The sequence below is a fragment of the Neoarius graeffei genome, chromosome 10, assembly GCF_027579695.1.
Source record: "Neoarius graeffei isolate fNeoGra1 chromosome 10, fNeoGra1.pri, whole genome shotgun sequence".
Lineage (NCBI taxonomy): Eukaryota > Metazoa > Chordata > Actinopteri > Siluriformes > Ariidae > Neoarius > Neoarius graeffei.
Window position 1 is genome coordinate 56068893 of NC_083578.1, and position 26439 is coordinate 56095331.

At 42.0% G+C, this 26439-nt stretch overlaps 1 protein-coding gene across 1 annotated transcript in view; it reads left to right on the forward strand.

Annotated features, from left to right (window-relative positions):
* Positions 1–26439, forward strand: part of grid2 (glutamate receptor, ionotropic, delta 2) — a 1182816-nt gene that overhangs the window by 1130629 nt on the left and 25748 nt on the right. The window contains exon 14 of the mRNA XM_060930811.1: positions 4771–4937. Within this exon, the coding sequence (XP_060786794.1) occupies positions 4771–4937 (167 nt within the window). The remainder of the gene's footprint in view (positions 1–4770; positions 4938–26439) is intronic.

The window sequence follows — 26439 nt, forward strand, 5'->3', positions numbered from 1 at the left end:
CATAGTTCAAAGAAGAAGCCATATCTAAACATTATCCAGAAGCACAGACGTCTTCTCTGGGCCAAGGCTCATTTAAAATGGACTGTGGCAAAGTGGAAAACTGTTCCGTGGTCAGACAAATCAAAATTTGAAGAAGTTCTTTATGGAAATCAGGGACGCCGTGTCATTTGGGCTAAAGAGGAGAAGGACGACCCAAGTTGTTATCAGCGCTCGGTTCAGAAGCCTGCATCTCTGATGTTATGGGGTTGCATTAGTGCGTGTGGCATGGGCAGCTTACACATCTGGAAAGACACCATCAATGCTGAAAGGTATATCCAGTTTCTAGAGCAACATATGCTCCCATCCAGACGACGTCTCTTTCAGGGAAGACCTTGCATTTTCCAACATGACAATGCCAAACCACATACTGCATCAATTACAGCATCATGGCTGTGTAGACGAAGGGTCCGGGTACTGAACTGGCCAGCCTGCAGTCCAGATCTTTCACCCATAGAAAACATTTGGCGCATCATAAAACGGAATATATGACAAAAAAGACCTAAGACAGTTGAGCAACTAGAATCCTGCATTAGACAAGAATGGGTTAACATTCCTATCCCTAAACTTGAGCAAATTGTCTCCTCAGTCCCCAGACGTTTACAGACTGTTGTAAAGAGAAAAGGGATGTCTCACAGTGGTAAACATGGCCTTGTCCCAACTTTTTTGAGATGTGTTGTTGTCATGAAATTTAAAATCACCTAATTTTTCTCTTTAAACGATACATTTTCTCAGTTTAAACATTTGATATGTCATCTATGTTCTATTCTGAATAAAATATGGAATTTTGAAACTTCCACATCATTGCATTCTGTTTTTATTTACAATTTGTACTTTGTCCCAACTTTTTTGGAATCGGGGTTGTATTTGATTTGCACAACAAGCCTACAACTTTAAAGGTGAAAATTGTTTTATTGCAACACAAACAATAATTGAGATGAAAAAACAGAAATCTGGAGTGTGCATAGGTATTCACCCCCAAAGTCAATACTTTGTTGAGCCACCTCTTGCTACAATTACAGCTGCAAGTCTCTTGGAGTATGTTTCTGTTAGCTTAGCACATCTAGCCACTGGGACATTTGCCCATGTCTCAAGGCAAAACTGCTCCAACTCCTTCAAGTTAGATGGGTTGCGTTGGTGTACAGCAATCTTCAAGTTATGCCACAGATTCTCAATTGGATGGAGGTCTGGGCTTTGATTAGGCCATTCCAAGATATTTAAATGTTTTCCTTTAAACTACTCTAGTGTAGCTTTAGCAGTATGTTTAGGGTCATTGTCCTGGTGGAACGTGAACCTTCGTCCCAGTCTCAAACCTCTGGCCGACTCAAACAGGTTTTCCTCCATTATTGCCCTGTATTTAGTGCCATCCATCTTTCCTTCAGTCCTGACCATCTTCCCTGTCTCTGTAGATGAAAAATATCCCCACAGCATGATGCTGCCACCACCATGCTTCACTGTAGGAATGGTGTTCTCAGGGTATTGGGTTTGCGCCACACATGGGATTTCTCATGATGGCCAATAATATCAATTTTAGTCTCATTTGACCAGAGAATGTTCTTCCATGTGTTTGGAGAGTCTGCCACATGCTGTTGGGCAAATTCCAAACGTGTTTTCTTAAGCAATGGCTTTTTTTGCTGGCCACGCTTCCATAAAGCCCTGCTCTTTGGAGTGTATGGCTTAAAGTGGTCCTATGGACAGATACTCCCACCTCCGCTGTGGATCTTTGCAGCTCCTTCAGTGTTATCTTTGGTGTCTTTGTTGCATCTCTGATTAATGCCCTCCTTGCCCAGTCTGTGAGTTTTGGTGGGTGGCCTTCTCTTGTCAGGTTTGTAGTGAGGCCATATTCTTTCCATTTTGCTATAATGTATTTAATAGTGCTCCCTTGGATATTCAAAGTTTGGGATATTTTTTTATAACCCAACCCTGATCTATACTTCTTCACAACTTTGTCTCTGACCTGTTTGGAGGCTCCTTGGTTCTCATGTTGCTTGCTTAGTAGTGTAGCAGAGTCAGGGTCCTTCCAGAACAGGTTGATTTATACAGACATCATGTGACAGATCATGTGACACTTTGATTGCACACAGGTGGATCTTAATCAACTAATTATGTGACTTATGAAGTGAATTGGTTGGACCAGCTCTTATTTAGGGGTTTCATACCAAAGGGGGTGAATACAGTACCTATGTACACTCCAAATTTTTGTTTTTTCATCTTCATTATTGTTACAATAAAACAATTTTCACCTTTAAAGTTGTAGGCATGTTGTGTAAATCAAATGGTTCTAACCCTCCAAAAATCCATTTTAATTCCAGCTTGCAATGCGACAAAACAGGACAAACACCAAGAGGGATGAATATTTTTTCAAGACACTGTAGTTGTTCATCTCATATGATCTCACTCATAGTATAGCGCAGAGGCTCTCTCAGCCTTTGTTTCGCCGTGGACCCCTGGCATATTCTACCTGATCCTCGCAGAGTGTCAGATTAATATCATTTCAGTTCTCACTGTTTTAAATTAACAGTGATATTTTGTAAAAATTTCACACTACACACTGATGTACATTTCTTTTTACCTACCAATGTTAAACTTGAAATTGAAATTTCTGCAGCCTGTGGTGAACAATACAGTGTTCACCCATTTTATTGCTAACATTACACTTAATTTGACCATCACTCGAAATTATCATATGTTTATTTAACTCATCAGTGTTGGAAGCAATGCAAATAGCGCTGGAGTTAATAATAACATGGTGAACAAAGATCGAGAGCACTCCAGAATGAGTGAGGTTAGTGCACAGGTTGTGACTGCACATGACTAACTATGTGGGCCAATTAAAATAAATAAATAAATAAGGTAAGTCTGCAGCTTTTCTGAAATTTCCTGGGTCTAAAAATATATTTCAATTGTATTTTGAAATATTTCACAAAAATCCCACTTAGACACACACACATACACACAAACACATTTTTTTTTCCTTTAGAAACAATTCCATGACCCTACTGTAATTATCCCACTGTGGTTAGTGGACCCCAAGATGAGAAGCACTAATCTAGTGTTAGCTCTGGAGAGCTAAAGCACTTATACATGGAAGTTACAGTGAAGACGAAAAAAGATAAGATGGCAAATGTGGATGTAGACCTAATTTGAATTTCTAAACTGCTGATGTTGTGACTGCTGTGGTTGCAGAGGTGTTGCAGCTCCGTCTGTCATGAGAAAACTTGAATGAATATAAATCCACCGGGGACTCGGCTTGAAGAAGCTTTTAAATCGCATTTTCATATCAACAAATTGACAAAGTAGTACATAATGACTTGTAGCTACATGCTTGAGCTAGTCAGACGGTGTGCAGTAAGTAAGATTTTTATGCTTGCACATTTATGCATTGACCATTTATGCATGTTTGTACTTGGCAATTTCTCTGAAAATTTCTCTCTCTCTCTCTCTCTCTCTCTCTCTCTCTCTCTCTCTGATTTCCTAAAGCAGCTTGATTGCAGACATGTGCAAATTTTATGACTGGACCATGAAAATGTTTAAATGACAGATACATGCCTAGGAAATGAAATGAGGGCTTTTGTGAGGTGAGGTGAAGTGAAGTGACACAATGATCATTAATCTTACATTGATATCAGATCATCTGAAAATCCCAGATCGTGAAGCATTCAAAGTAACTTCAACTAAGGTCCAGATATATTGTAAAAGAAGTCATAGTGTCAGGGTCCATTGATTTTTGCATAAAGCCTAACCTTGAAATGTTCTCTTTGAGGAGAGAGGACTTTTTTACATGAATGGCTTAAGGCAATACCTTACATGCTGCAAAATAATGCCTGTCATTCCATGCAATCAGTGCAGGATGCATGCTAGGCAAGGGCGCTGATGAAACCAGACTGAAGTTGCGGTTTGGCTTTGAGAAAAGGGACTTTCATGTTCTTTTCTTTTTGTGCTTTAATGGTTTAACCCTTTCAGCTCTCTGGTTATTATGCAGCTCTGTACCATATAGCACAAATAAGGAAAATCAGGGTAATTATTGATATGATTGTCTTTTTTTTTTTTTTTTGCCTCTTCTCCATCCGAGGAAAGCATATCATTTTCCTTAGCTGACCAAATTACTCCAGTTAAGTTTTGTTTTTCCATTAAGTATTCAAAACCTTATTATAAACCACTGGCAACCAGTTAAAGGAGAAAGAGTGCCACATTGTGTTCATATTGAAAGCAGATGTTTTCCTTTTCAGTTGCACAATTTTCTCTCTGCAGTATTATCATCAATACACTCAGCACCTGTTTGCAGACGCGCAGCTTGTGAACAGGCAAGGCAGGCAACTGCTTGGGGCCCCCTGGGCCAGGGGGCCCCCCAAGAGTCAGGGCCCGGGGGCTTATTTATTTTGGTTTTTATTGTTTTTATTGTTCTTTACCATTGTATTTTCACATTTGGAATTTTAAAAACTTTGGTTTCATACATTTTTCGTTGGTCTCAGATTATTTATTGGTGATGAACACTGGTCAGAAGGGCCCCGTGGAAATGTTTGCTTGGGGCCACAACAGACTCTAGAATCGCCTCTGCCTGTTTGCATTATTAGAAATGAGTCTTTCACTTTCCTATTTGGTTTTATAATTTGTCTACCTTCATGCATATTTAGCAGACAGCTTGTCTTTGAAAATTATTTATGATTTTTTTTGAAAGTTTTTCAATTGTGTTTTCCCCATCTCTCTCTCTCTCTCTCTCTCTCTCTCTCTCAGGTAAAGTATGGTCGCTTTGCATTTGTGTGGGATGCAGCTGTGCTGGAGTATGTGGCCATTAATGATGAGGACTGCTCCTTCTACACTGTGAGCAACAATGCACCAGATAGAGGCTACGGGATTGCCATGCAGCACGGCAGCCCTTACAGAGACATCTTTTCTCAGAGGTATGATAAGACACAAGCACCCACACTGATGCCTACAGAATCTGCCAACTGAAATATTTAAGCATAAAGAAAATACTTATTTCCAGCAGCATACATGCAGTTACAGAATATATGGTGCCTTATCAGCAGTGAGCAGCTTTTAGGAAGGCCAGGGGGTTGCTGCCTGCTTTGAACATTTCAAACTATACATCCAATTTCAAATCTATTTTGCATCAGTTTTAGCTCAACACCATTTGTTATTGAATAGAAAATTCTGTAAGAAATGATGTTGCTTCGAATTTATCACTTATTTATCACTTATTAAGGATAGAAAGTGCATAACATTTGGCAAAAAAAATATAGGCCTTAAATTGTTGTTAAAAAAAAAGTCTATATTTTTTATTTATTTATTTAATTTTAGCAATGTGGAAGAAGATTTATTTAGTCTAATTTTCATTATACCACAGCACTGTTAGTTTCTGATTGGAGATTGATGTTGAAAGACTTGTACTGAAAGTGCTGTTGAATTTATTATAGTAGTATGGCTCTGACAGAAGTGAAGGCTGCAGTTTAGATCTCATTCTAGTAGTTTAGCAATTATTTACATCGTAACAATTCATTCACAAGGACTTCAGGGGCATCACACCACATAAACATAGTCTAATACTAAACAGGTTTTAACAAGCATGTTATTTAACAGGTATGGCGAAGCTTCCTGTGGGGAGACTTTGTTTAATTTTACATTTTTGAATGTGTTTCAAGTGTTAATGCTTTATAAAATCCAGAGAAAAAGCTGCTCATTTAAATTTTGGAAGTCATGGCCTAATGGTTAGAAAAGCAGCTTTGGGACCAAAAGGTTGCCAGTTCAATTCCCTGGACCAGCAGGAATGGCTGAAATGCCTTTGAGCAAGGCACATAACTCCCAATGGCTGCCTACTGCTGTGGTGTTTCAGGGTCCTGTCGTACATCACTCTGGATAAGAATGTCTGCTAAATGCCTATAATGTAATTTTGCAAGAAGGTTCCAGGTTTGAACCTCATGGCCGACAGGGGCTTTTCTTTCTGCAGTTTGCATGTTTTCCCAGTGTCTCCATGGGTTTCCTCCCACTTCAAAGACATGCAGGTTAGGTAAAAAAAAAAATTGTTGAACTTGTTGTACGTCACTCTGGATAAAAGTGTCTGCAAAATGCCTGTAATGTAGTTTTCTGCCAAGACAAAGTCTAAGCACAGAGAATGCTGAGCTTTACAGTTTCTCAGAAATAAGTTGCATTTTTCTGTTTTATGAACTTCAAGATATAGTAAGGGAACTACTGTTTATATCTGCTGTAATTTAAGTGATAAGGAAAGATAACTTGTTTAGAGGATGTTCCACATCATTGCATGTAACTATAAACAGATTAAAAAGTATGACATAATTAAAAAATAATAATACTAAGAAAACATAATGCATAACAAATTAGTGTGGTATAAAAAACATACGAGGTGTACATAAGAAACTGAAAATTATCAGAAAAAATTGGCTGGAATCGAGGAGTTTTCTGGTGTGCTTGTGTCAGTGACTCTATGTGTGGACATGGGAACAAATGTGAAAAAGTGAAACCAAAATGTCTCTGAGACCCTCTAGTGGCTGGCTGCCAGTCGAGCCTCATGAACATGCACACGCTTTCCATCACACATCTGAAGCTCTTAATATTTCACTAGCAATGAGTCGTTCGTATTTCAGTAGTATGTCTTATTGTGCTGTTGTGTTCTAGCAGACCCTCAGCAGGGAGTTCTTTGCAGTTTTTCCAGTATGTTGCTCATTTTGATGTCTAAGCTAGCTTGTTGTGTTGATATTATAATCAGCAAACCAACATGAGCAAAGTAATGGCATAAAGCAAGGCAGCTAATATGAGCTAAATTTCATAGCAATATTCTGTCGACTGTATGACCTTAGCTAACATACGAAGTAGGTTGGCAAAGCTAGTCAGTCATTCCTTTTTAAACGAGCTTCACTGATAGAACATGCAGAGCATAAAAGATCACTTCTCCATTCCGATGGGTAACAGAGCAAAAAACAACAGAGCAAAAAAGCAAAAAAAAATCAATGGAAACCAGCTAATTTTTTACTCAAAAATTGTGCTGCATTGTGTGCAAATGTTGACTGCTGTTTTCCATTGTATTTTCAGTTGGTACATTAGCATTAGTTTACATTCATATTTACATTACTTTGAATAACATGATGGATTAGCCAATGTCAGCAAGCTGTCAAATGGGAGCTCAGTCAGTTAATGGCTCAAAGTTCTGAAATCGTTTTGTTACAACAGTAAACTCAGTATATTTGCACAAAGTATATGACTGCAATTTTAACATATGTATTAATAATACTATACTTGTCAGCTTGAGCTTGCATATAATATGACATCTTAAGTTGCACTTCAGGTAAAATCTCTGTGTGTACGCTCCCAGCATGAAGGAAAAGTGTCCATGACCGATATGGATGGGCAAAAGGCGAACACACTTTCCAAACAGCAGTATCTACTGTGCATTATCTGTCTCCATTTGACCTCCTGCACAAATTCAGTCAAGATGGTGACTTTCAAGTCGACCAGATTTAAGCTTCAAAACCACACAATAAGAGTTGACTGCAGCCTAGTGAGAAGTAATCTGTGCTGTGCACAGAGGGTGTTAATACACACATTCAAAAGGTTTTTGTTCAATTTTTAAAGAGCTCTTCATTTCTTTAGGCTTTTATGCTGTCTTCTAATTTACATTTATGCTAATACAGTCATTTTATTCCGTCTTACTGTGTTTTTTCCTCCTTTCATTTGTGCTATCATGGCCCTCTCCACTGAGTGTATTTGGACTTTCTGGACTGTAATCAATGGTGTAGTTTTGCATTCACATACAATGCTGTAATATTTAGCTTTTGTTCTTCCTTAATGGTGGTACAAGTCTCTCTAATTAACTTCAAAATCCTTTAAGAATTATTCAGTTCAACTTGCTGATGCTCACAGAAATACTGGTTTCCATCCATCCATCCATCCATTATCCATAACCACTTATCCTGTACAGGGCCGTGGGCAAGCTGGAGCCTATCCCAGCTGACTATGGGTGAGAGGCGGGGTACACCCTGGGCAAGTCACCAGATCATCGCAGGACTGACACACTTATAGAAACAAACAACCATTCACATTCACACCTATGGTCAATTTAGAGCCACCAATTAGCCTAACCTGCATTTCTTTGGACTGTGGGGGAAACCAGAGCATCCAGAGGAAACCCATGCAGACATGGGGAGAAGATGTAAAATCCATACAGAAAGGCCCCCGTTAGTCAAGTCAAGTCAAGTTTATTTGTATAGCGCTTTTAACAATAAACATTGTCGCAATGCAGCTTTACAGAATTTGAACAACTTAAAACATGAGCTAATTTTATCCCTAATCTATCCCCAATGAGCAAGCCTGTGGCAACGGTGGCAAGGAAAAACTCCCTCAGACGACATGAGGAAGAAACCTCGAGAGGAACCAGACTCAAAAGGGAACCCATCCTCATTTGGGCAACAACAGACAGCATGACTATAATATTAACAGTTTTAACATGAAGACAGTTTCGTTGATGTTGTAAACTGTTCATTGATGGAAACTTGAGTGCAAAACTGTTCATGACAACTGCAGTCCTAAAGTTAGCAAGTCAACTGTAGTCCTCAGCCATAAAAGCATTCCTGTAAGAGTCCAGAGCGTCCTCCAGGTGTGACCCTCAACTGTCCTCATGGGGCCGTCCTCCACAGGAGCGATGTGATGAGACTCCAACCAGACACAGGGCACCAGGATGGATCAAGCAGTTCCGAGGAGCAGAAGAGCTCAGCATCTCGATCCCAGGACCGACATGTAACTCAGAGGGACAGATTTTGGGGGGGAGAGAGGGAGAGAAAACACAGGTTGTTAGGTATGCCCAATGTCACCTGAATAAGTGTAGGCAACAGGTGTCAATGTCTAAAAATAACGCAAGTATTAAGTCTGTGTGGTAGGCTCACAGAGACAAGAGTCCTGACATCAGGCATAATACACAACAATGGCATGTTAATATGGTAAAAAAAAATATGGCTCGAGCCCTTTAGCCACTGGGCTCGAACCCAGAACCTTCTTGCTGTGAGGTGACAGTGCTAACCACTACACTACCTATACTGATTTCCATCATCATATCTTAAGACATAAATATTCCATCATGTTCATATCTTAAGTTCCTCCCAATTTAATGGATTTTTTTTTTTTATTTGTTTGTGTTGGGATGTGGTGTTCTGTGTTGTCTGCAATGGAAATTAAAAAAAAACATATAAGCTATTAATTGACAGTCATGTATAATCTCTTGACATTACAATTAGTGCATTCTCGGTCACATGGAGAGCTGTCAGCTCAGATTTAATATAGTGTAATGTGTGTCCTCTGGAGTTCCTGAGGCATTGGTGAGAGAGTAGATGTGAGTAGATGGTATGAGACTGTCTGTTTGAAACTTATGTTAAGCTCAGAATTTACTGCTAAACCTACAAAGGCTTAATAGGTTTGTTTGTTTTATTTTTTAATGTACCTAGGAGACAATACTGAAGTACCACCTTAGGCTAAACCTGCTGTGTGGCTTCATATCTCTCTGAAGCACAGTGGAGCATGTTAGGCTAAGTTGCCCACTTTAGCAAACTTCCTTCAGAAAGGTCACTGTTAGCTTGTGAAAAAAAATTCACAGTAGGAAGCAGTCATGCTTTTACCCAGTAGCAGTTATGACAGCCCTAATATATATATATATATATATATATATATATATATATATATATATATATATATATATATATATAAAAATAAATTTTGGTATATATAGCGCTAGAGTGAACAATAGCCAAGTAGTGTCCGAAACTAAAAGACTAATCAGATGGTTCACAGCAGCTTAGACAGCCAGGAGAAATCAGTGGGCCTGAGTTTTGAATGATGCCAGGCCTGCCAGGGAGATGTTACCAACCACACTCTCTGGCAGAGTGTTCCAGACTTGGACTGCTTGGTGGATAAAGCTTCTGTCCAATGTGCGAGTCCTGGCATCTGGAATGGCAAGGCCATGGATTGGAAGGGATGTTGATATTTGAGTGACACGTTGTTTATTTGGTTTACTTGGAAGCATGGAGTGTAGGTCTGCTGGGCAATGTCCAGCGTGCATTTTGAATATCTGCAGCAACGTTGCGCCTATGAGCTAGGATAGGAATGGAATACTTGGTTCTGGCTGTGACTTCGTCAACTTCTACAGGTATGATTTCTAATGCCTTTTTTGGATGGCATCAAGTTGCTTCAGGATAGTTGGGGCAGCATTTATCCAACCTAGACATGCATGTTCCATGATACTGCAGACTTGTGCATTGTACACTGTGGCTCTTCTCTTGGTGTCAAGACGTTTTGCAACCTTTCTTAATGCTCCTACGTAGTTTTTTTCCTGCTCTGGAGGCAATGGTTGTTATGCTTTGACCAGGTGAGTTTACTGTCAACATTCACACCCAGAATACTGATATCATCCTTTATGGCTAACACAGAGTCACCTAGGTGCAGAGTCAACCTAGATGGTGCTCGCTTCCTTGATATTATCATTGCTTTGCACTTTGATGATTCAAATGTGACTTTCCAGCTGTCAGCCCAGTATTGTATTCTTTCAAGAACTTTGTTGAGGCTGAGTTCAACATTAGCTCTGTCCTTTTGTGATAGTATTGGTGCGTAAAGTATAAAATCAGCCATATATTATCCTACCATATTTAGCACACACAAGATTGCTATCGTATTTCATTTAGAAGGAGGCTGTTAGGTAAGCAGCATTTTGGGGCACTGTTTATGCTACCAGAGTAGGTGTATCCCATTTGGAAGGCAGCACAAGGACTTCTGTCTTTGAAAATCCCTTATTTTGAAGAAATTTGAAGGAGTCTCATATGTGACCTTCTTGGACAAGGATTCGACGGAGGGATGTTTTCAACATAAGGTCTTAATGGAATATTGTGATAATTTTGTAAATTGTGATGAAAGGCTTTAGATATGTAAAGGTAAAATTTAAAATGTAAAAGGTTATAAGCCAGCAAGAGGACTGGGTGATCTGGCCTGTAATCAAAAGAGCAATCGATGTACGTAGGTCTGTGAGTTATTTTCTTGATCTTTCTCTGCAGTAATACATTGGTGCGTTACTGTATGGGTTCCATATTCTGCAAATCATGTAGAACTCACCATGGCTTTGATTATTTATGATGATGGAATAAGGAAAAGACATGTTCTACATGGAAAATATAAAGCTAGCTTGGAAATCACACAAAAATTGCCATTTTTCATAATCAGTCACAGTAAAACAACCACACACAGTTAATGAAATACATTATCTGAGAAGGAAATCAACAAGGTCTTGATATGTGTTTTTTTGTTTGTTTATTTTTTTCTGCCAAAGAGCCTACAGCCATTAACCTCATTAACCCTCAGCTATTTTCAGGGTAATTTCACTGCTTTTACTTTTAAGCTCTTATCTTGGTCAATAAGGGCTATAAGGGCTTGGTTATGGGATAGCCATACATACTGTTTTATTTCTCCAGAGCAGTTTAGGCTATCCAGATCTTCACTCATTTGATATGATAATACTTGCACATTTATATATATATTAACCTTTATATCAAGGACAAAAGATAGCATCTTATGAAATTGTTTTTACATGTATAAATGCTGGCAATAGAGATCCTTTCATACGTGTCTTGGAGAGAGATTGTCTGGAATCTGGCAATATAAGAAACATGATGATGTGATACTCTATGACTTAGAAATTTGTAAAAAAAAAAACCTAATATATATATATATATATATATATATATATATATATGTATATGTAATTGTTTGGGAAAAAGTCATTGTTTTATTTGCTGTCATTTCAAAGTCAGATTACTTGAAAACGCTTTGTCACATAGAGAAATAACTTGAATCACCAGAAAGGGTCAGCTCTACTGTTTATTTTGATATGTGATAGTTGCATTGCCAGATACTGCTGATGTTTTCCAGCCCAAAATATGTTCAAAACCCGCAAAAATGCACTTAAAATCGCCCAGTTGGGCTGGATACCGCCCAATCTGGCAACACAGCGATATTACTTTCCAGAAGTTTGATCTGTTTTCATGATATGATTACACCGGTGTGTACAAACACTGTACAGATGTGACTAGCTTCATTACAAAGCTCCAGTTCAACTCTGTTATGAAATGTGTTTCATATCTGTGGAATGACGAGTTCATGAGTAATTCAAACAAGAGTAATGGATGTGGAGATGAACACACAGCTGTATGCCGATTGTAACTATGATTAAATTTGATGTCAAGTCAGTATTATTTTTCTCACTAACACTTCATCACAAGACTAAGATTGATTGATTAATTTTCAATCCCTTTTAGTTACACATTTAGTTACTGCTATTTGTTTAACATTCCTATTGATGTGTGCCAGAAAAGATAAGGAGACAAATAACAAAATTAAGTTGTTCATGTTACTCATTGTTTTAGTATGTAATATTCATCAAAGGACACAGCTAAGTGTAGAAAACAGTATACATATAAATAATATTGGCTGGCTTTTTTCATGGTATATCAGATATATTCCATTCAGCTAGCATGATACTGAACGAGTCAAAGATGAGTTCAATATCATGCTAGCTGAATGGAATATATCTGACAGACCACGAAAAAAGCCAGCCGATATTATTATTATTATTATTATTATTATTATTATAATACATGCACATTCCTTTCAGGTGTTCAATGTGTCTTTCTCTTTCAAAATTCTCTCAAAATCTTCCGTATTTAATGAAGCAAACCTGGTGGCCATGTTTGTTTACAAATTGTCACAGTCACTCACTCGTACAGAAGTTTTATGTCTTCGATGTGTAACGTCATGTTATCTTGACAACCATGCAATATCGTAAACCATATTCAATGCTCATTCTCCACTGTCTACACTGTCACTCAAGCACACATGCACACTTGAGAGTGTGATGTTCATTTTTTCCAAAGACACATGGCATACAGTACCAGTCAAAAGTTTGGACACACCTTCTAATTCAATGTTTTTCTTTATTTTTATTAATTAAAAGATGCTTCATGTCTTAAAGTAATGGTGGATGTCGTTTCTCTTTACTTAGTTGAGCGGTTCTGCCATAATATGGATTACTACAGTTGTTGAATAGGGCTATTTACCGTATTTTTATTAGGGCTGTCAAAGTTAATGCAATTTCACGCCTTTAAAAATTAGTGCTGTTAACGCAGGTTACATTTATCCCTATGACTCATCCATAGATGTGCCACCTTTATGATGTATCAGATTGTAGTAGAAGAAACCTTTATTCGTCATATGCACACTTCAAGCACAGTGAAATTCATCCTCTGCATTTAACCCATCTGAAGCAGTGAACACACGCACACACTCAGAGCAGTGAGCAGCCACACCAGAGCACCCGGGGAGCAGTCAGGGGTCAGGTACCTTGCTCAAGGGCACCTCAGCCCAAGGTCACCCCACATCAACCTAACTGCATGTCTTTGGATTGCGGGGGAAACCGGAGCACCCGGAGGAAACCCACGCAGACATGGGGAGAACATGCAAACTCCACACAGAAAGGCCCTCGCCGGCTGCTGGGTTCGAACCTGGAACCTTCTTGCTGTGAGGTGACCGTGCTAACCACTACACCACTGTGCCACTCTATAGAAGTAATTCTATAGATGTCTCTGAATCAGTGAACAATGGAGAAAGGCCTCTTGAATGGGAAGTTCCATTTTAAAACTTTGGCAGATAGCTTGCTCAACAAAACCAAGGTTGTGTGTTGCTGTTGTCAGGCTGAGTTGAATCATCACCAGAGTACATCCAGCCTACGATACTGCATGCAAGCTAAGCACACATCTTATACCCAAAACAGTGCTAGTAATATGCGACAGACCATGCTTGACAGTGTTAGGCTGAAAACAGTGGACTGGTCAACCTCCAGCAAATTAACGGTAGCAATTGCTAAGTGAATAGCTACAGCATGCAGGCCGATTTGCATAGTGGAGGATGAAGGTCTGCGCAACATAATATGGATAGCTTCCAACGACCCAACTTATGAGTTGCCCTCAAGGGCCACAGTCGTCACTAGGATACATGAGCTGGATGGTCGCACTCACTGGTGACTGTTGGACATCACTAGAGAATCACAGCCACCTCAAGGTTACAGCCCATTGGACAGACTGGATACTGCATGTACGTTTTGATCATCATGAAAACAGAGGCCTCCAGGCCTCCATACTGAGGCCTGCACAGAACATTTTATGGATGTGGCTAAGCAAACATGTGAGTGAATAAACTCCCTCACAATTTAAGTTTTTTTTCTTTTTCTTCCAATTACCTGAACTTGTTTAGTATATTTGTATGAAGCATATTCTGCCCAGCCTTCATAATATAATCTTATTGCACTTACAAAGGGTGGCACAGCAGTGTAGTGGTTAGCACTGTCGCCTCACAGCAAAAAGGTTCTGGATTCGAGCCCAGTGGCAGACGGGGGCCTTTCTGTGTGGAGTTTGCAGGTTCTCCCCATGTCTGCGTGGGTTTCCTCCAGGTGCTCCAGGCCCTGTTTACATTATTTTGAATCAGCGGATCATCAGATTAACGTTTTTAAAACGATTCGCGTACACACACAAAATTTCTGTGCCCGCAACAAAAACGTTCCCCGTGCACACAGCAACGCCAATACACGGATACGCTAATCACATGACTAATTAGACGGCACGTCACATGATTCCAGTGCATATCGGGCATGCGCAAGTCACCACTTGCAAGTGGAAGGATGGCAAGCCTAAAGACCATTTTTTCATGGACGGACGATGAGGTCCAATTGTTACTAAACGTAACATTGGATTATAAAACAACGGTGTCGGCTCAGGGTATGGACTGGGAAAGTGTCCAAACAAAATATGGGGACATGTTGTTTTCAATGCTGTATTTCCGTCGACAAATAGCAGGAAGTGAAGTCCGCGCCGTTTTTCAGCAGTCGCGTCACATGACCAACGTGGCATGACCAACGCCAGTGAATCAGGAAGGTGGATGTCACAGTGACGTTGTCCAATGACGACGTCAGCTAGAGCTCAGCACTGCGTATCCTCGTTCCTCAATGTTTACACAGCACCGGATCAGATACGTACTGGGTTAAATACGTGGACCCTGGCGGATTCAAATTGTTCCGCCTGTGGAGTCGTTTCCTGGTGTTTTAATGTGCACGGACAGTGCATCCGCAACGAAAACGATATGGATACGGTCTAATGTAAACACCACCCCAGTTTCCCTCACAGTCCAAAGACATGCAGGTTAGGCTAATTGGTGGCTCTAAATTGACCATAGGTGTGAATGGGAGTGTGAATGGTTGTTTGTCTCTGGCCAAGTTTACATTAGACCGTATCAGCGGATTATCAGATTAACGTTTTTAAAACGATTAGTGTGCACACAGCAACGCCAATACACGATTCGCGTGCACATAGCAACGCCAATACACGGATACGCTCGGCTCCGCAGGCATCCTGCGCTCCAAATCACTCCACCCTGAACAGCGAGTGCCCTCTGGAGGGTGCGCACTCCGGCCATGCGCAGCTCACAGAGCGCGCGAGTGAAGTGCACAAGCAGTTATTCGGGACTGAGCCGCTGTGTGTGTGATCCCAGCGCATATCACTTACCACTTGCAAGTGGAAGGATGGCAAGCCTAAAGACAATCATAACTACACAATGGGCAGTATTTGCATCAGTATTTTCATACTTTTATACTCTTTAATGAAAGGTGATACAAGGCAGAAGTCCGCGCCGTTTTTCAGCAGTCGCATCACATGACCAACGCCAGCGAATCAGGAAGGTGGATGTCACAGTGACTACGTTTACATGCACATCCAAATCGAGCTGCTGTCGGTAATCGAGCTGAAGGTCCCAGCAGGGTGCCAGAGAAATCCAATCCTACATGCACACAACTGAAATCGGGCTATTGTGTGAGGTGCATTGTGCACCCGAGCCACAGGTGGCGCAACACGCCCCATCGTGTTGGTACACTTCCGGTTGTCGTCATGAAGAAGAGCTATTCAAGAGTGTAAACAAAGTTAGCAGTTCCGTGTTCTCCATTGCGCGTTTTTCTCCCGTCCATGAATTTTAATATATTGAACTCCTTAAGCTGAATGAGCATGAAGTCTGCCTCCTCATTGCTCCAGAAGTGCACGTTTCTGCTTGCCTGTAGCAGTGGGGGCGTGGTCAAGAGCCGGTCTGTGACAGGAGGGCGGAGCCAGGGAAGGTGAGTGGCAGAATAACTACACCTGACGGTAATTAACCTGTTTGTGTGGCTTCCCAGTAACCGCGCCCTATTTAAGGAGGCAGAGGGAGAGCAGAGGGGACAGCTCATCCCGGGACTAGAACACAGCGCGCGCGCGTGTGTGTTTTTCTCTCAAGAATAAAAGTAGGCTGTTAAACTGAAAAGTCTGACAATAAAAAGCCTATTAGTACCAGAAGCTGCCGTCCTCTGTGCTCCACCCACACTTCAGAGAGCTCTACATCGCCATTTTCTCTTCTTCGTTTGTTCCTCCTGACCTCTTCTGCTGCTCGCTACTACTGTTGTCATGCCGACCGAGGCTGTTGTGTTTCCCGCTTGTGGTCTCGTCACTCGTCACTTCCGGAAGTAGCTCGACAACTAGCTCGATAGGATATACATGCACAAAGTAGCTCGGCAGAAATCGCATAAACTAGGTCGTGTAGCTCGATTCCGACAAATCAAGTTCGGTTCAATTTCAGCCGAATTAAGGTGTATACATGGCATTTTGAACTTCGATTTCAGTCGAGCAACGGCAGAAATTTGATTCTCTCTATGTGCATGTAAACGTAGTGAATGACGCTGTCCAATGACGACGCCAGCTAGAGCTCAGCACAGCATATCCGCATATCTCAATGTTTACACAGCACCGGAGCTGACACGATCTGGATCGAATACGTGGACGCTGGCGGATTCCCGTTTCCCGGCGTTTCCAGGTGTTTTAATGTAAACGGACAGTGCATCCGCGAAGAGAACGAGACAGATACGGTCTAATGTAAACTTGGCCTCTATTGCCGCTTTTCCACTACAAACGCGGCTGAGTCGGGCTGAGCCGTGCCGTGCTGAGTTGGGCTGAGTCGAGCTGAGCGGGGCTATTGAAGTTGCATTTCGACTACAACCGCGCTGAACCGTGCTGGCTGGAAGTGGGTGGACACATTGGGTGGAGTTAGCGAAAGTGGGTGGACGTCACGTGATGTCGTTAAGCAGTGCAAACAGTGACATCAGTGAGCTTTTAAGCGGTAGTCTCACGACCCGAATAGTAAACAATAAACATGGAGGACATGGAGTCGTTAGTGTTGCTGGTCTTGGTGCTGTGGCTTGTTGTCACCGACAACGCCAACAGATACTGGCAAGAGCGTATAGATGAGGCGAGGCGCATAAGGCTTCAGAAATTCTCGTAATTCGGAATTATTCTTCTTCCGGGTTTACGGTGTTTACAGATCCCAGCGTGCTCGCGGGGCGTGTGTGGGCATGTGAGGACACTCCTCCTCACCAATCAGTGCACAGGGGAGTGTCTGCTCACGCCCCCAGCCTCACTCGGCTCGGTTTGGCTCGCTTCAGCCCCACTCCAAAACGGTGCGAGTTTTAGGGGCTAAGCAGGGCTGAAGCGAGCCGAGTCGTGCTGTTCTTTGGTAGTCGAAACACGAGCCATGTCGGGCTGAAGTGAACTGAAGCGAGCTGAAGTGAGCTGAAAAAGGGTAGTGGAAAAGGGCCATATGTGTCAGCCCTGTGATGATCTGGCGACTTGTCCAGGGTGTACCCCGCCTCTCGCCCATAGTCAGCTGGGATAGGCTCCAGCTTGCCCGCGACTCTGCACAGGATAAGTGGTTATGGATAATGGATGGATGCACTTACAAACCTTTTCTTGGGTAAAATTTCAAGACATTAATGAATGAAATACATTGTGTAGTTAATTGCAATTAAATCACAAAAGTCATGGGAATAATCTCGATTAAACTTAATTGCTTGACTGCCCCAAATTTTTATTCTATACTATTTACTGTTTGAGATCAAACACATTAAGAAGACAAGAAATTCCACTAATTAACTTTTGATGAGGCACGCCTGTTAATTGAAAAGCATTCCATGTGACGACCTCTTGAAGCTGGTTAAGATAATGCCAATAGTGTGCAAAGCGTCATCAAGGGTGGCTACTTTGAAGAATCTAAAATATGAAACATTTTTTAAACACTTTTTGTTTAACACATAATTCCATATGTGTTCCATATGTTATTTCATTGTTTTGATGTCTTCAGTATTGTTCTACAATGTAGAAAATAGTCTAAATACAGAAAAACCTATGAATGAGTTGGGGTGTACAAACTTTTGGCTGGCATTGTATACGAACATAATCTGCGAAAGAGTGGGAAAAGATCATTTATTTTGAAAGTGAAAAATTGTTTCACTTTAAAATCGTAGAAATTCTGGTTATTGTTTTTCTTTATTGTCATTTATACACTCAAAGTTGGAATTCCAGCCTAACACCAAGTGTGACATTTTTCTTCATCAGTGTATTTCCATTTCTTATTTTAGATGGTGGACCAGTATTGATCAAGGTTTATAAGCCTGTGAAGGTTGAGAGTTAGGAATATTGTTTCTCTTCAGTCTAACATAGAGGTCAAGATTAAAACAAGGTCTTGAGTGTGGTTTAAATTTATATTTATTTCCAGGTCATGATCAGTAACCTGGTGAAATTAAATGCATTTATCGCTGTTACACTGTAAATAAGGGGGAAAAGTATGTCCATGAAGCACTTTCCAATTGTTAATCACTAACCATAAAAGTTATCTATATTTTGGGTCATTTGTCCAGGTCACTAACTCTATCAACTGTATCACATTTTCCACTTAGTGTGACCAGTGTTGTAGTTAAGACCAAAACTCATAGCAACTAAGACCAAAACAAGACTGATTTACCAGTAAAGAACTTTACATGTCAAGTCAAGCTTATTTGGATAGCGCGTTTAACAATAGACGTTGTCGCAAAGCATCTTTATAGAAAATTAAAGGCTTTAAACATGAGCTAATTTTATCCCTAATTTATCTCCAATGAGCAAGCCTGTGGTGATGGTGGCAAGGAAAAACTCCCTCAGACAACATGAAGAAACCTCGAGAGGAGCCAGACTAAAAAGGGAACCCATCCTCATTTGGGTGATAACAGATAACGTGATTATAAATAACTCGCTTCTATAACAGTGTCCTATATAGTCACAAAGTATAACTGTGAAAACAGGAAAATCATTATAGTTTTAACATGAAGTCTGTTTTGTTAAAGTTATAAACTGTTCATTGATGGAAACTTGAGTGCAAAACTGTTCATGACAACTGCAGTCCTAAAGTTAGCAAGTCAACTGTAGTCCTCAGACATAAATGCATTACTGTAAGTGTCCAGAGCCATCTTCCAAGTGCAACTTTCAACTATCCATATGGAGCAGTCCTCCACAGGAGCAATGTGATGAGACTCCAGCTAGATGTAGGGCATCAGGATGGATCAGGCAAGTCCAAGGAGCAGAAGAGGTCAGCATCTTACTGGTGGCTCAGGATCGACATGTAACTCAGAGGGACAGACAGAGGGAAGGGGGGGGGAGAGAGAGAGAAAGAAAACACAGGTTGTTAGGTATGCCCAATGTCACCTAATAAATAAGAACAGGATATATTTTGCACTGAGTGCAAGCAGGGACTCCAGCAAAACTAACTATGACAACATAACTAAAAGGGGAGAGCCAGAAGGTGACAGACATGAGGGCCCCCTGGAGCACATGTTAAGATCAAGATTAACTATGAAGCAAAAATCCCAATAATGGACCCCAGCTTTGGGTCTTTTCTTGGTCCCAGTGATAAATTCTTTACAAATCTGAAATGTATCATATACCAAGTGAAGATGATGGCATCGTTGCATGGCACTAACCTCAATGAATAGGGATGTAACTGAACAAATGCATTATTCAGAATGAACAAGTAATGGCCTTCATTTATCAGTCAAATGTAGAAACTGGTGCAAATCCAAGTATGAAAATCATCATACGATAGGGTTTCCGTGTGATTCATGAAATGTTCATATCTCAGCAATCACAGTATAAGAATGACCAGGTGTTGATATATGTGGCAGCTGAAAACCATCATTTAAATGTTGCACCTCTAAATATTCTCAGTTTAAAGGCTGTGCCCCTCAACTTTACAACATGGAGAGGCGTAATACAGCCAAGAGGAGAAACTTTGCCCTTGAAATAGGAGTTCTAATGTTGCAAGTCCAATTGAATGAATTATTTCTATTTGGCAACATGAAAAGTAGGACATCAGAAAAATGCAGGATAGAAAGAAATCACTGTTGCAGTCAACAGCTTTGCCGTCAATCAATTTCCAGCTGATACATCCATGTTATGTATAGCCTATATACTTCATATAATAGTAATATAATAGTTTGCAAATTTTTACATTGCAGATGAAGAAAGAATGGTCATAGCTCAAACTTGCCATCAAAAATCGCACAGTTGTGGAGTTTCTTTAGTTCCTTATTTTAATGAGGTTTCAGATCAGTCAGAGCAAAGCACCAGTGGTGTCCAACCTTCTGTTAGACAAACCAGCCTGGAGTCACCCCACAGAGCCAGGCAACTGAGCTGTAAGAGAGAGTGCGTGTCCTCCACCCCCATGCTGGCACACCACCAATCTGGATGCCTTGGGAGACAAAGCAAATTAATAGCCACTCGTCACTCTCCATTAAGATACAGATATTTGGACCACAAAACAGATACAGACAAGGTCAATGTGCGACACCCAATGACTGTATATATGGCCGGACTTCATAAAAGGTGAAGCCAAAATATCTGAGTACAATTTTTAACCCCACCCATTCCCATGTGAGTCAATGAGAAAGGATCCAAACTTACATTTTAAGTTATAGCTCCACAAATTATTTTCAGGCATAGTGGGTTTTTTTAATATATTATAAATATATCATAAATATTTTTATAAGATTTACTTCTGGAAAATTTTTGGATATGAGAGTTGAGTCTCATGAACATGAACACACTTTCCAATACATACTGTACCTGAAGCTATTGACAGTTCATTTGCAAAGCCATGTCTTGTTGTGCTATAAACTGTTCTAACTGACCTCAGCAGGGAGTTCTTTGCAGCTTTTCTGGTATGATGCTCATTTTGATATCTAACTTAGCTAATTGAACTGATATTAGAAGTAGAGACCAGAGGTTTAAGCTGTGGCATGTGGAACATGGGGTGGATGCATCGCATGGTGAATGGTAGTGCCAGTCTGACAGAACATGGGTTGATTACCTTTTTGATGAGGAAGGGTCCTAGGTACCTGGGAGCCAGCTTGCAGGAGACGGTTCTGAGTGGCAGATGGCATGTGGAGAGCATGACTCGTTGCCCCACCTGGTAAGTGGGCACCTTAGAGCGGCGTTTGCTGGCCTGCCTCTTGGATGCTAGGGCGGAGCGAATGAGTTCTCTCTGGGCCAATGCCCATGTCCTCCTGCAGTGGTGTATGAAGGTCTGGGCTGAGGGTACAGTGACCTTCTCTTGGTTGGGGAAGAGTGGTGGTTGGTAACCTAGGGAGTACTGGAAGGGTGAGAGACCTGTGGCAGGTGAAGGAAGAGTGTTATGAGCATACTCGATCCAGGGTAGGTACTTACTCCAAGAACTGGTATCCCTGGATGCCATGCACCTGAGTGCAACTTCCAAAGCCTGGTTTGCCCGTTCTGCCTGGCTGTTGGTCTGTGAGTGGAAGCCTGAGGAGAGAATACAGGTGGCCTCGATGAGTTTGCAGAAGGCCCTCCAGAACTGTGCAGTGACCTGAGGGCCCCGGTCAGAAACGATGTCGGTGGGTAGTCCATGTAGGCAGAAGACGTGGTGGACGAGTAATTCTGCAGTTTCTTTGGCTAAAGGGAGCTTGGGCATAGGAATGAAATGGACGGTCTTGGAGAAATGGTCAATGACCATGAGGATGCATGTGTTGCCACCTGAGCTGGGGAGTCCGGTGACGAAGTCCAGGGCGATGTGAGACCAAGGTCAATGTGGAGTCGGGAGGGGTCTTAGCAAGCCGGCAGGGGGTCAATTGGCTGTCTTGTTCTGGGAGCACGTGTCGCAGGCTGCCACGAACTCCAGGACATCCTCCTTGATGGATGGTCACCAAAAGCGCTGCTGGATGAGTGCCAGGGTTCGGGCTGCTGCCGGATGACAGGCCAGCTCAGAGCCATGACCCCACTGGAGCACCTGGGTTTGCACAGGACAGGGAACAAACAGATGGTTAGGAGGAGTGTTGTTGGGGTTACCTTCACCGGGGTCCTGCTCCAGGGCTTTCTGCATGAGCGTCTCAACTTCTAGAATGGCAGCTCCCACCAGGCGGCTTGGATCCCTCTTGGTGGGAAGAGAACATCCTGGACAGGGCATCAGGTTTGCCATTCTCTGAGCCTAGGAGGTAGGAGAGCGTGAAGTTGAACTGGGAGAAGAAGAGAGACCAACGGGCTTGACGGGAATTCAGGCGTTTGGCAGACTTGAGGTATTCCAAATTCTTATGGTCGGTCCAGACTAGGAAGGGGAGCTCTGACCCCTCGAGCCAGTGCCTCCACTCCTCCAAGGCTAGTTTAACAGCCAGTAGTTCTCGGTCGCCGATGTCGTAATTCCGTTCGGCTGGGGATAGCCGGCGGGAGAAGAAGGAGCATGGGTGGACCTTGTCATCACTGGCCCTCTGGGATAGTATGGCTCCGACCCCTGACTCGGAAGCGTCGACCTCACAATAAACTGCTTGGTAGGATCGGGTATGGTGAGAATGGGTGCTGTGGTAAACCTGTGCTTGAGCGTGGAAAAGTCTTTCTCTGCTTCCTCCCCCCACTTGAATTGGGTCTTGGTTGAGGTCAGGGCTGAAAGAGGTCCGGCCACCTTGCTGAAGTTGCGAATGAAGCGCCTGTAGAAGTTGACGAATCCTAGGAAGCGCTGGAGCTCTCATCTCGAAGATGGGGTGGGCCAATCGGCAACTGCCTCGAGCTTGAGGGGGTCCATCTGGATCCTTGCCGGGGAGATGATGAATCCCAGAAATGAGACAGAGCTCTGGTGAAATTCACTCTTTTCCGCCTTGACGAACAACTTGTTCTGTAGCAGGCGCTGGAGGACCTGCCAGATGTGACCCTGATATTCCTCCAGGAAGTGGGAGAAGATCAGGATGTCATCCAGGTACACGAAAATGAAGATGTTTAGGAAGTCCCTGAAGACGTCGTTAATGAGTGCCTGGAAGACACGTTGGTCAGGCCGAAAGGGACCACGAGGTACTCACAGTGACCAGTGGTGGTGTTAAAGGCCGTCTTCCACTCATCCCCCTCCCTGATCCTGACAAGATGGTATGCATTGCATAGATCTAGCTTGGTGAATACCTTGGCTCCCTGGAGTAGTTCAAAGGCTGTGGTCATGAACGGTCGTGGGTAGCGGTTCTTGAATGTGATGGCGTTGAGACCCCGATAGTCAATGCAGGGGCGGAGTGACTTGTCTTTTTCCACGAAGAAGAATCCCTGCTGGGGAAGAGGAAGGACGGATGATTTCGAGCCCTGTTAATGATTAATTATTGTACCTTAATGTTCACTACTAACATGGCATTGGATATTTTATTGAATCTGTTAATTCTTCATGGTACACTGTGAAAACTCATGTATTGATGCTTGGAAATATCAACAGAACTGTTTTTGTCTTCTTAGCCATGGATCCATGCAGCACCTTCAGGAAATTTCTGTATGATTATATTGACCTAAATGTTGAAGTATAGTTATTAGAGCTACTTCAAGTTTGCTAATCACTGATGTTTGGCACTGCATACTGGCAGTTCCACGAACAGGACAGATGTGGAGCTGCCTATAAGCTTTTGGCAGACACCCACATGAGCAGGTTTTAACCACTCAGTGGGAAAGCCTCTGAACAAATTGTGCATGTGAACACATGACATTTCAAGTACATTGTCATGCTGTTCCAAAGTGCTAACATTGTTCTTTTCCTTTTGCTATGCAATTAGCAGTGCTGTTGTTTGGCAAATACACTGTGTTAACACCTCATGCTCCTTATACGTGGGGGGCTTTTGGTTAGTTGGCCTGTGTGTGTGTGTGTGTGTGTGTGTGTGTGTGTGTGTGTGTGTGTGTGTGTGTTTGGAGGGGAGCATTATGCTAAGATACAGCTGGCTGTCTGTATTAGGAGGGACATCTCTGGTGCCTCTGCAATGCTCTAATTCAGTTTGTCAGCTGCGAAAAATATCTGCCTTCTGTTTTTTCTTCTTCTTTTTTTCCTGTTTTCCTCTCCCTCTGTTTCTTACTCATATCAAGCAGTTTGTCCGCCTGCAGTCAGAGCCATCTAACAACATGTGATCATTTCTGCTGCAGCTGGTTGCCATGGCAACAGCTAGGGCAGTCCACAGTCTAATCGGAGCGCGAGGGCCCAGGAGGGAGGATAGCCAAGTGCGGATACTGCATGACAGACAGACCTTAAGAAGAGAAAGACACAAATGCCCAGTGCTCACAAAAAAGAGAGGAATGAGTTTTGAGCAGACATATATCCAAATGGTATACTGGAAAAACTTATAGTTTTAGCTTTCAAACTGAGAAACGCAGATCATTGTGGTGGATAATGACAATGTTGACATGTTTAACTCCAGCCAAATGTTGACAATTTGATATGGATCTGAGTTGATCCAACATCCAATGTTTGTAAGCGTATTACCAATTTGCAAGAGGAAGTTCAGAGGGAATTTACAAGCTGTTAGGCTTATGACACATCAACACGATGCTGAAGAACTACAGCCAGCTGAGACTAATTGAAGACTGTCTGACATCATCCTCCAGTCCTCCTACCTTCCACCCTGTAGTCAAAGTCTCGAACATCACAGCAAAGATCCCAGATTTCATTAGTGACCACTCCTCTGCACAAAACGTAATTATTCACATCTGACTAAATGATATCCGCAACTGCTCAACAGAATTGCTAAAACAGGGTTTTAATTGCCTTTTTAACATACTGCAGGAATGCAGGAAAAAGCATCAATTTCTGGCCCTATCCTTGACCTGAGAAAAGGCACTGAACAGTTTAGAAGGATTTTAACTCTCCACACCTGGCTGCAGTCAGCCCACACAGTGCACAATTTTATATTTATTGATCATTTTAATCTTTATTGGAACCGGCCCTCCTCCTGTGGCCAGGATGATTTTCATCTCAGTGGTCTGGGTGCATGTATTTTGGCAGATAACATTCCCTGCTCCGTCTTAAACCTCACCCGCGAATGACTTACAGCAAAACCTGATCCCTGTAGTTCTATCCTAAATGACCCAAATCCAACAAAGACTCCACCAACTTATTTCACGTCCCTGTCTCATACAGAATTATCCCAAGCCTGCCATCTTTTCATTCACCAAGTTTTGAGTCATCCTCCCTCTGCTTAATGTTGACCCGGACCAGCCATCAGGCTCTGTCCCTGGAGCCAACATGGACCAGTTGGCATCTACAACTACCAGGGGGAACATCATCTCTGCTTTACATCTGAATTACCTGCTTGCGCTGGCACTTGCACTCATAGTAGACGACTCTAGGATGAGGTATGTGTCGGTCCACTCCAGTCAGGTAGCTGTTGAGCCCACCGGGCCGACATTGATGGCAAACTACCAAAATAATTGTCTCCAATTACTGGATGTCGTCACCCTGTGTCACCTGTTTGGGCCATTCCTGTCACGCCCACTGGAAACACAGCCTTATAACGAATGCAAATAATCTAGTTCCTGTCAAACTTGCTGCTTCAACTCATGCCTCCTTGGCCAGTCCTGTTCTTTCTTCTCCAAATTCAGTAGTATTTGGGTTGTTAAATGTCAGATCACTGGCTAATAAGTCTTTTTTATGCAATGATTTAATCGTATTAAAGCAGTTAGATATATTTCTGATGACTGAGACTTAGGGTGACTCTTTTGCATTGAATGAAGCATATCCTCCTGGTTTTAATTACTTTCAGCAGTCGAGGATTTCAGGTCGTGATGGTGGACTGGTGGTGATTCACAGAGAGAATTTTAAATGTTCCAATGACTCACTTGGAAACTTTTTCCTCATTTTAAATCATTTGGTTTTATGATAAATGGAAAGGCCCCTTTACTTTGTGTTTTAATATACAGACCCCCAAAATCTAACTTTGGTTTTATTCAGGAATTTCCTGATCTTTTTACTTGTATTATGCTTCACTTTTGCAGAGTCTTGATTTTAGGTGATTTTAACATGTTTGCTGCCCCTCAGATACCTCGTTAATTATGGACTTGATAGACATGATGCATTCTTTTGTTCAGACAGTGTTGAACTCTGCAAGACTAGTTTATGTGTGTCTGACCGCAAAGTCATTATTTTTAAGCCGTTTTCAACCTTCTGCACCTACAGTGGCTACTTACGTTTCCT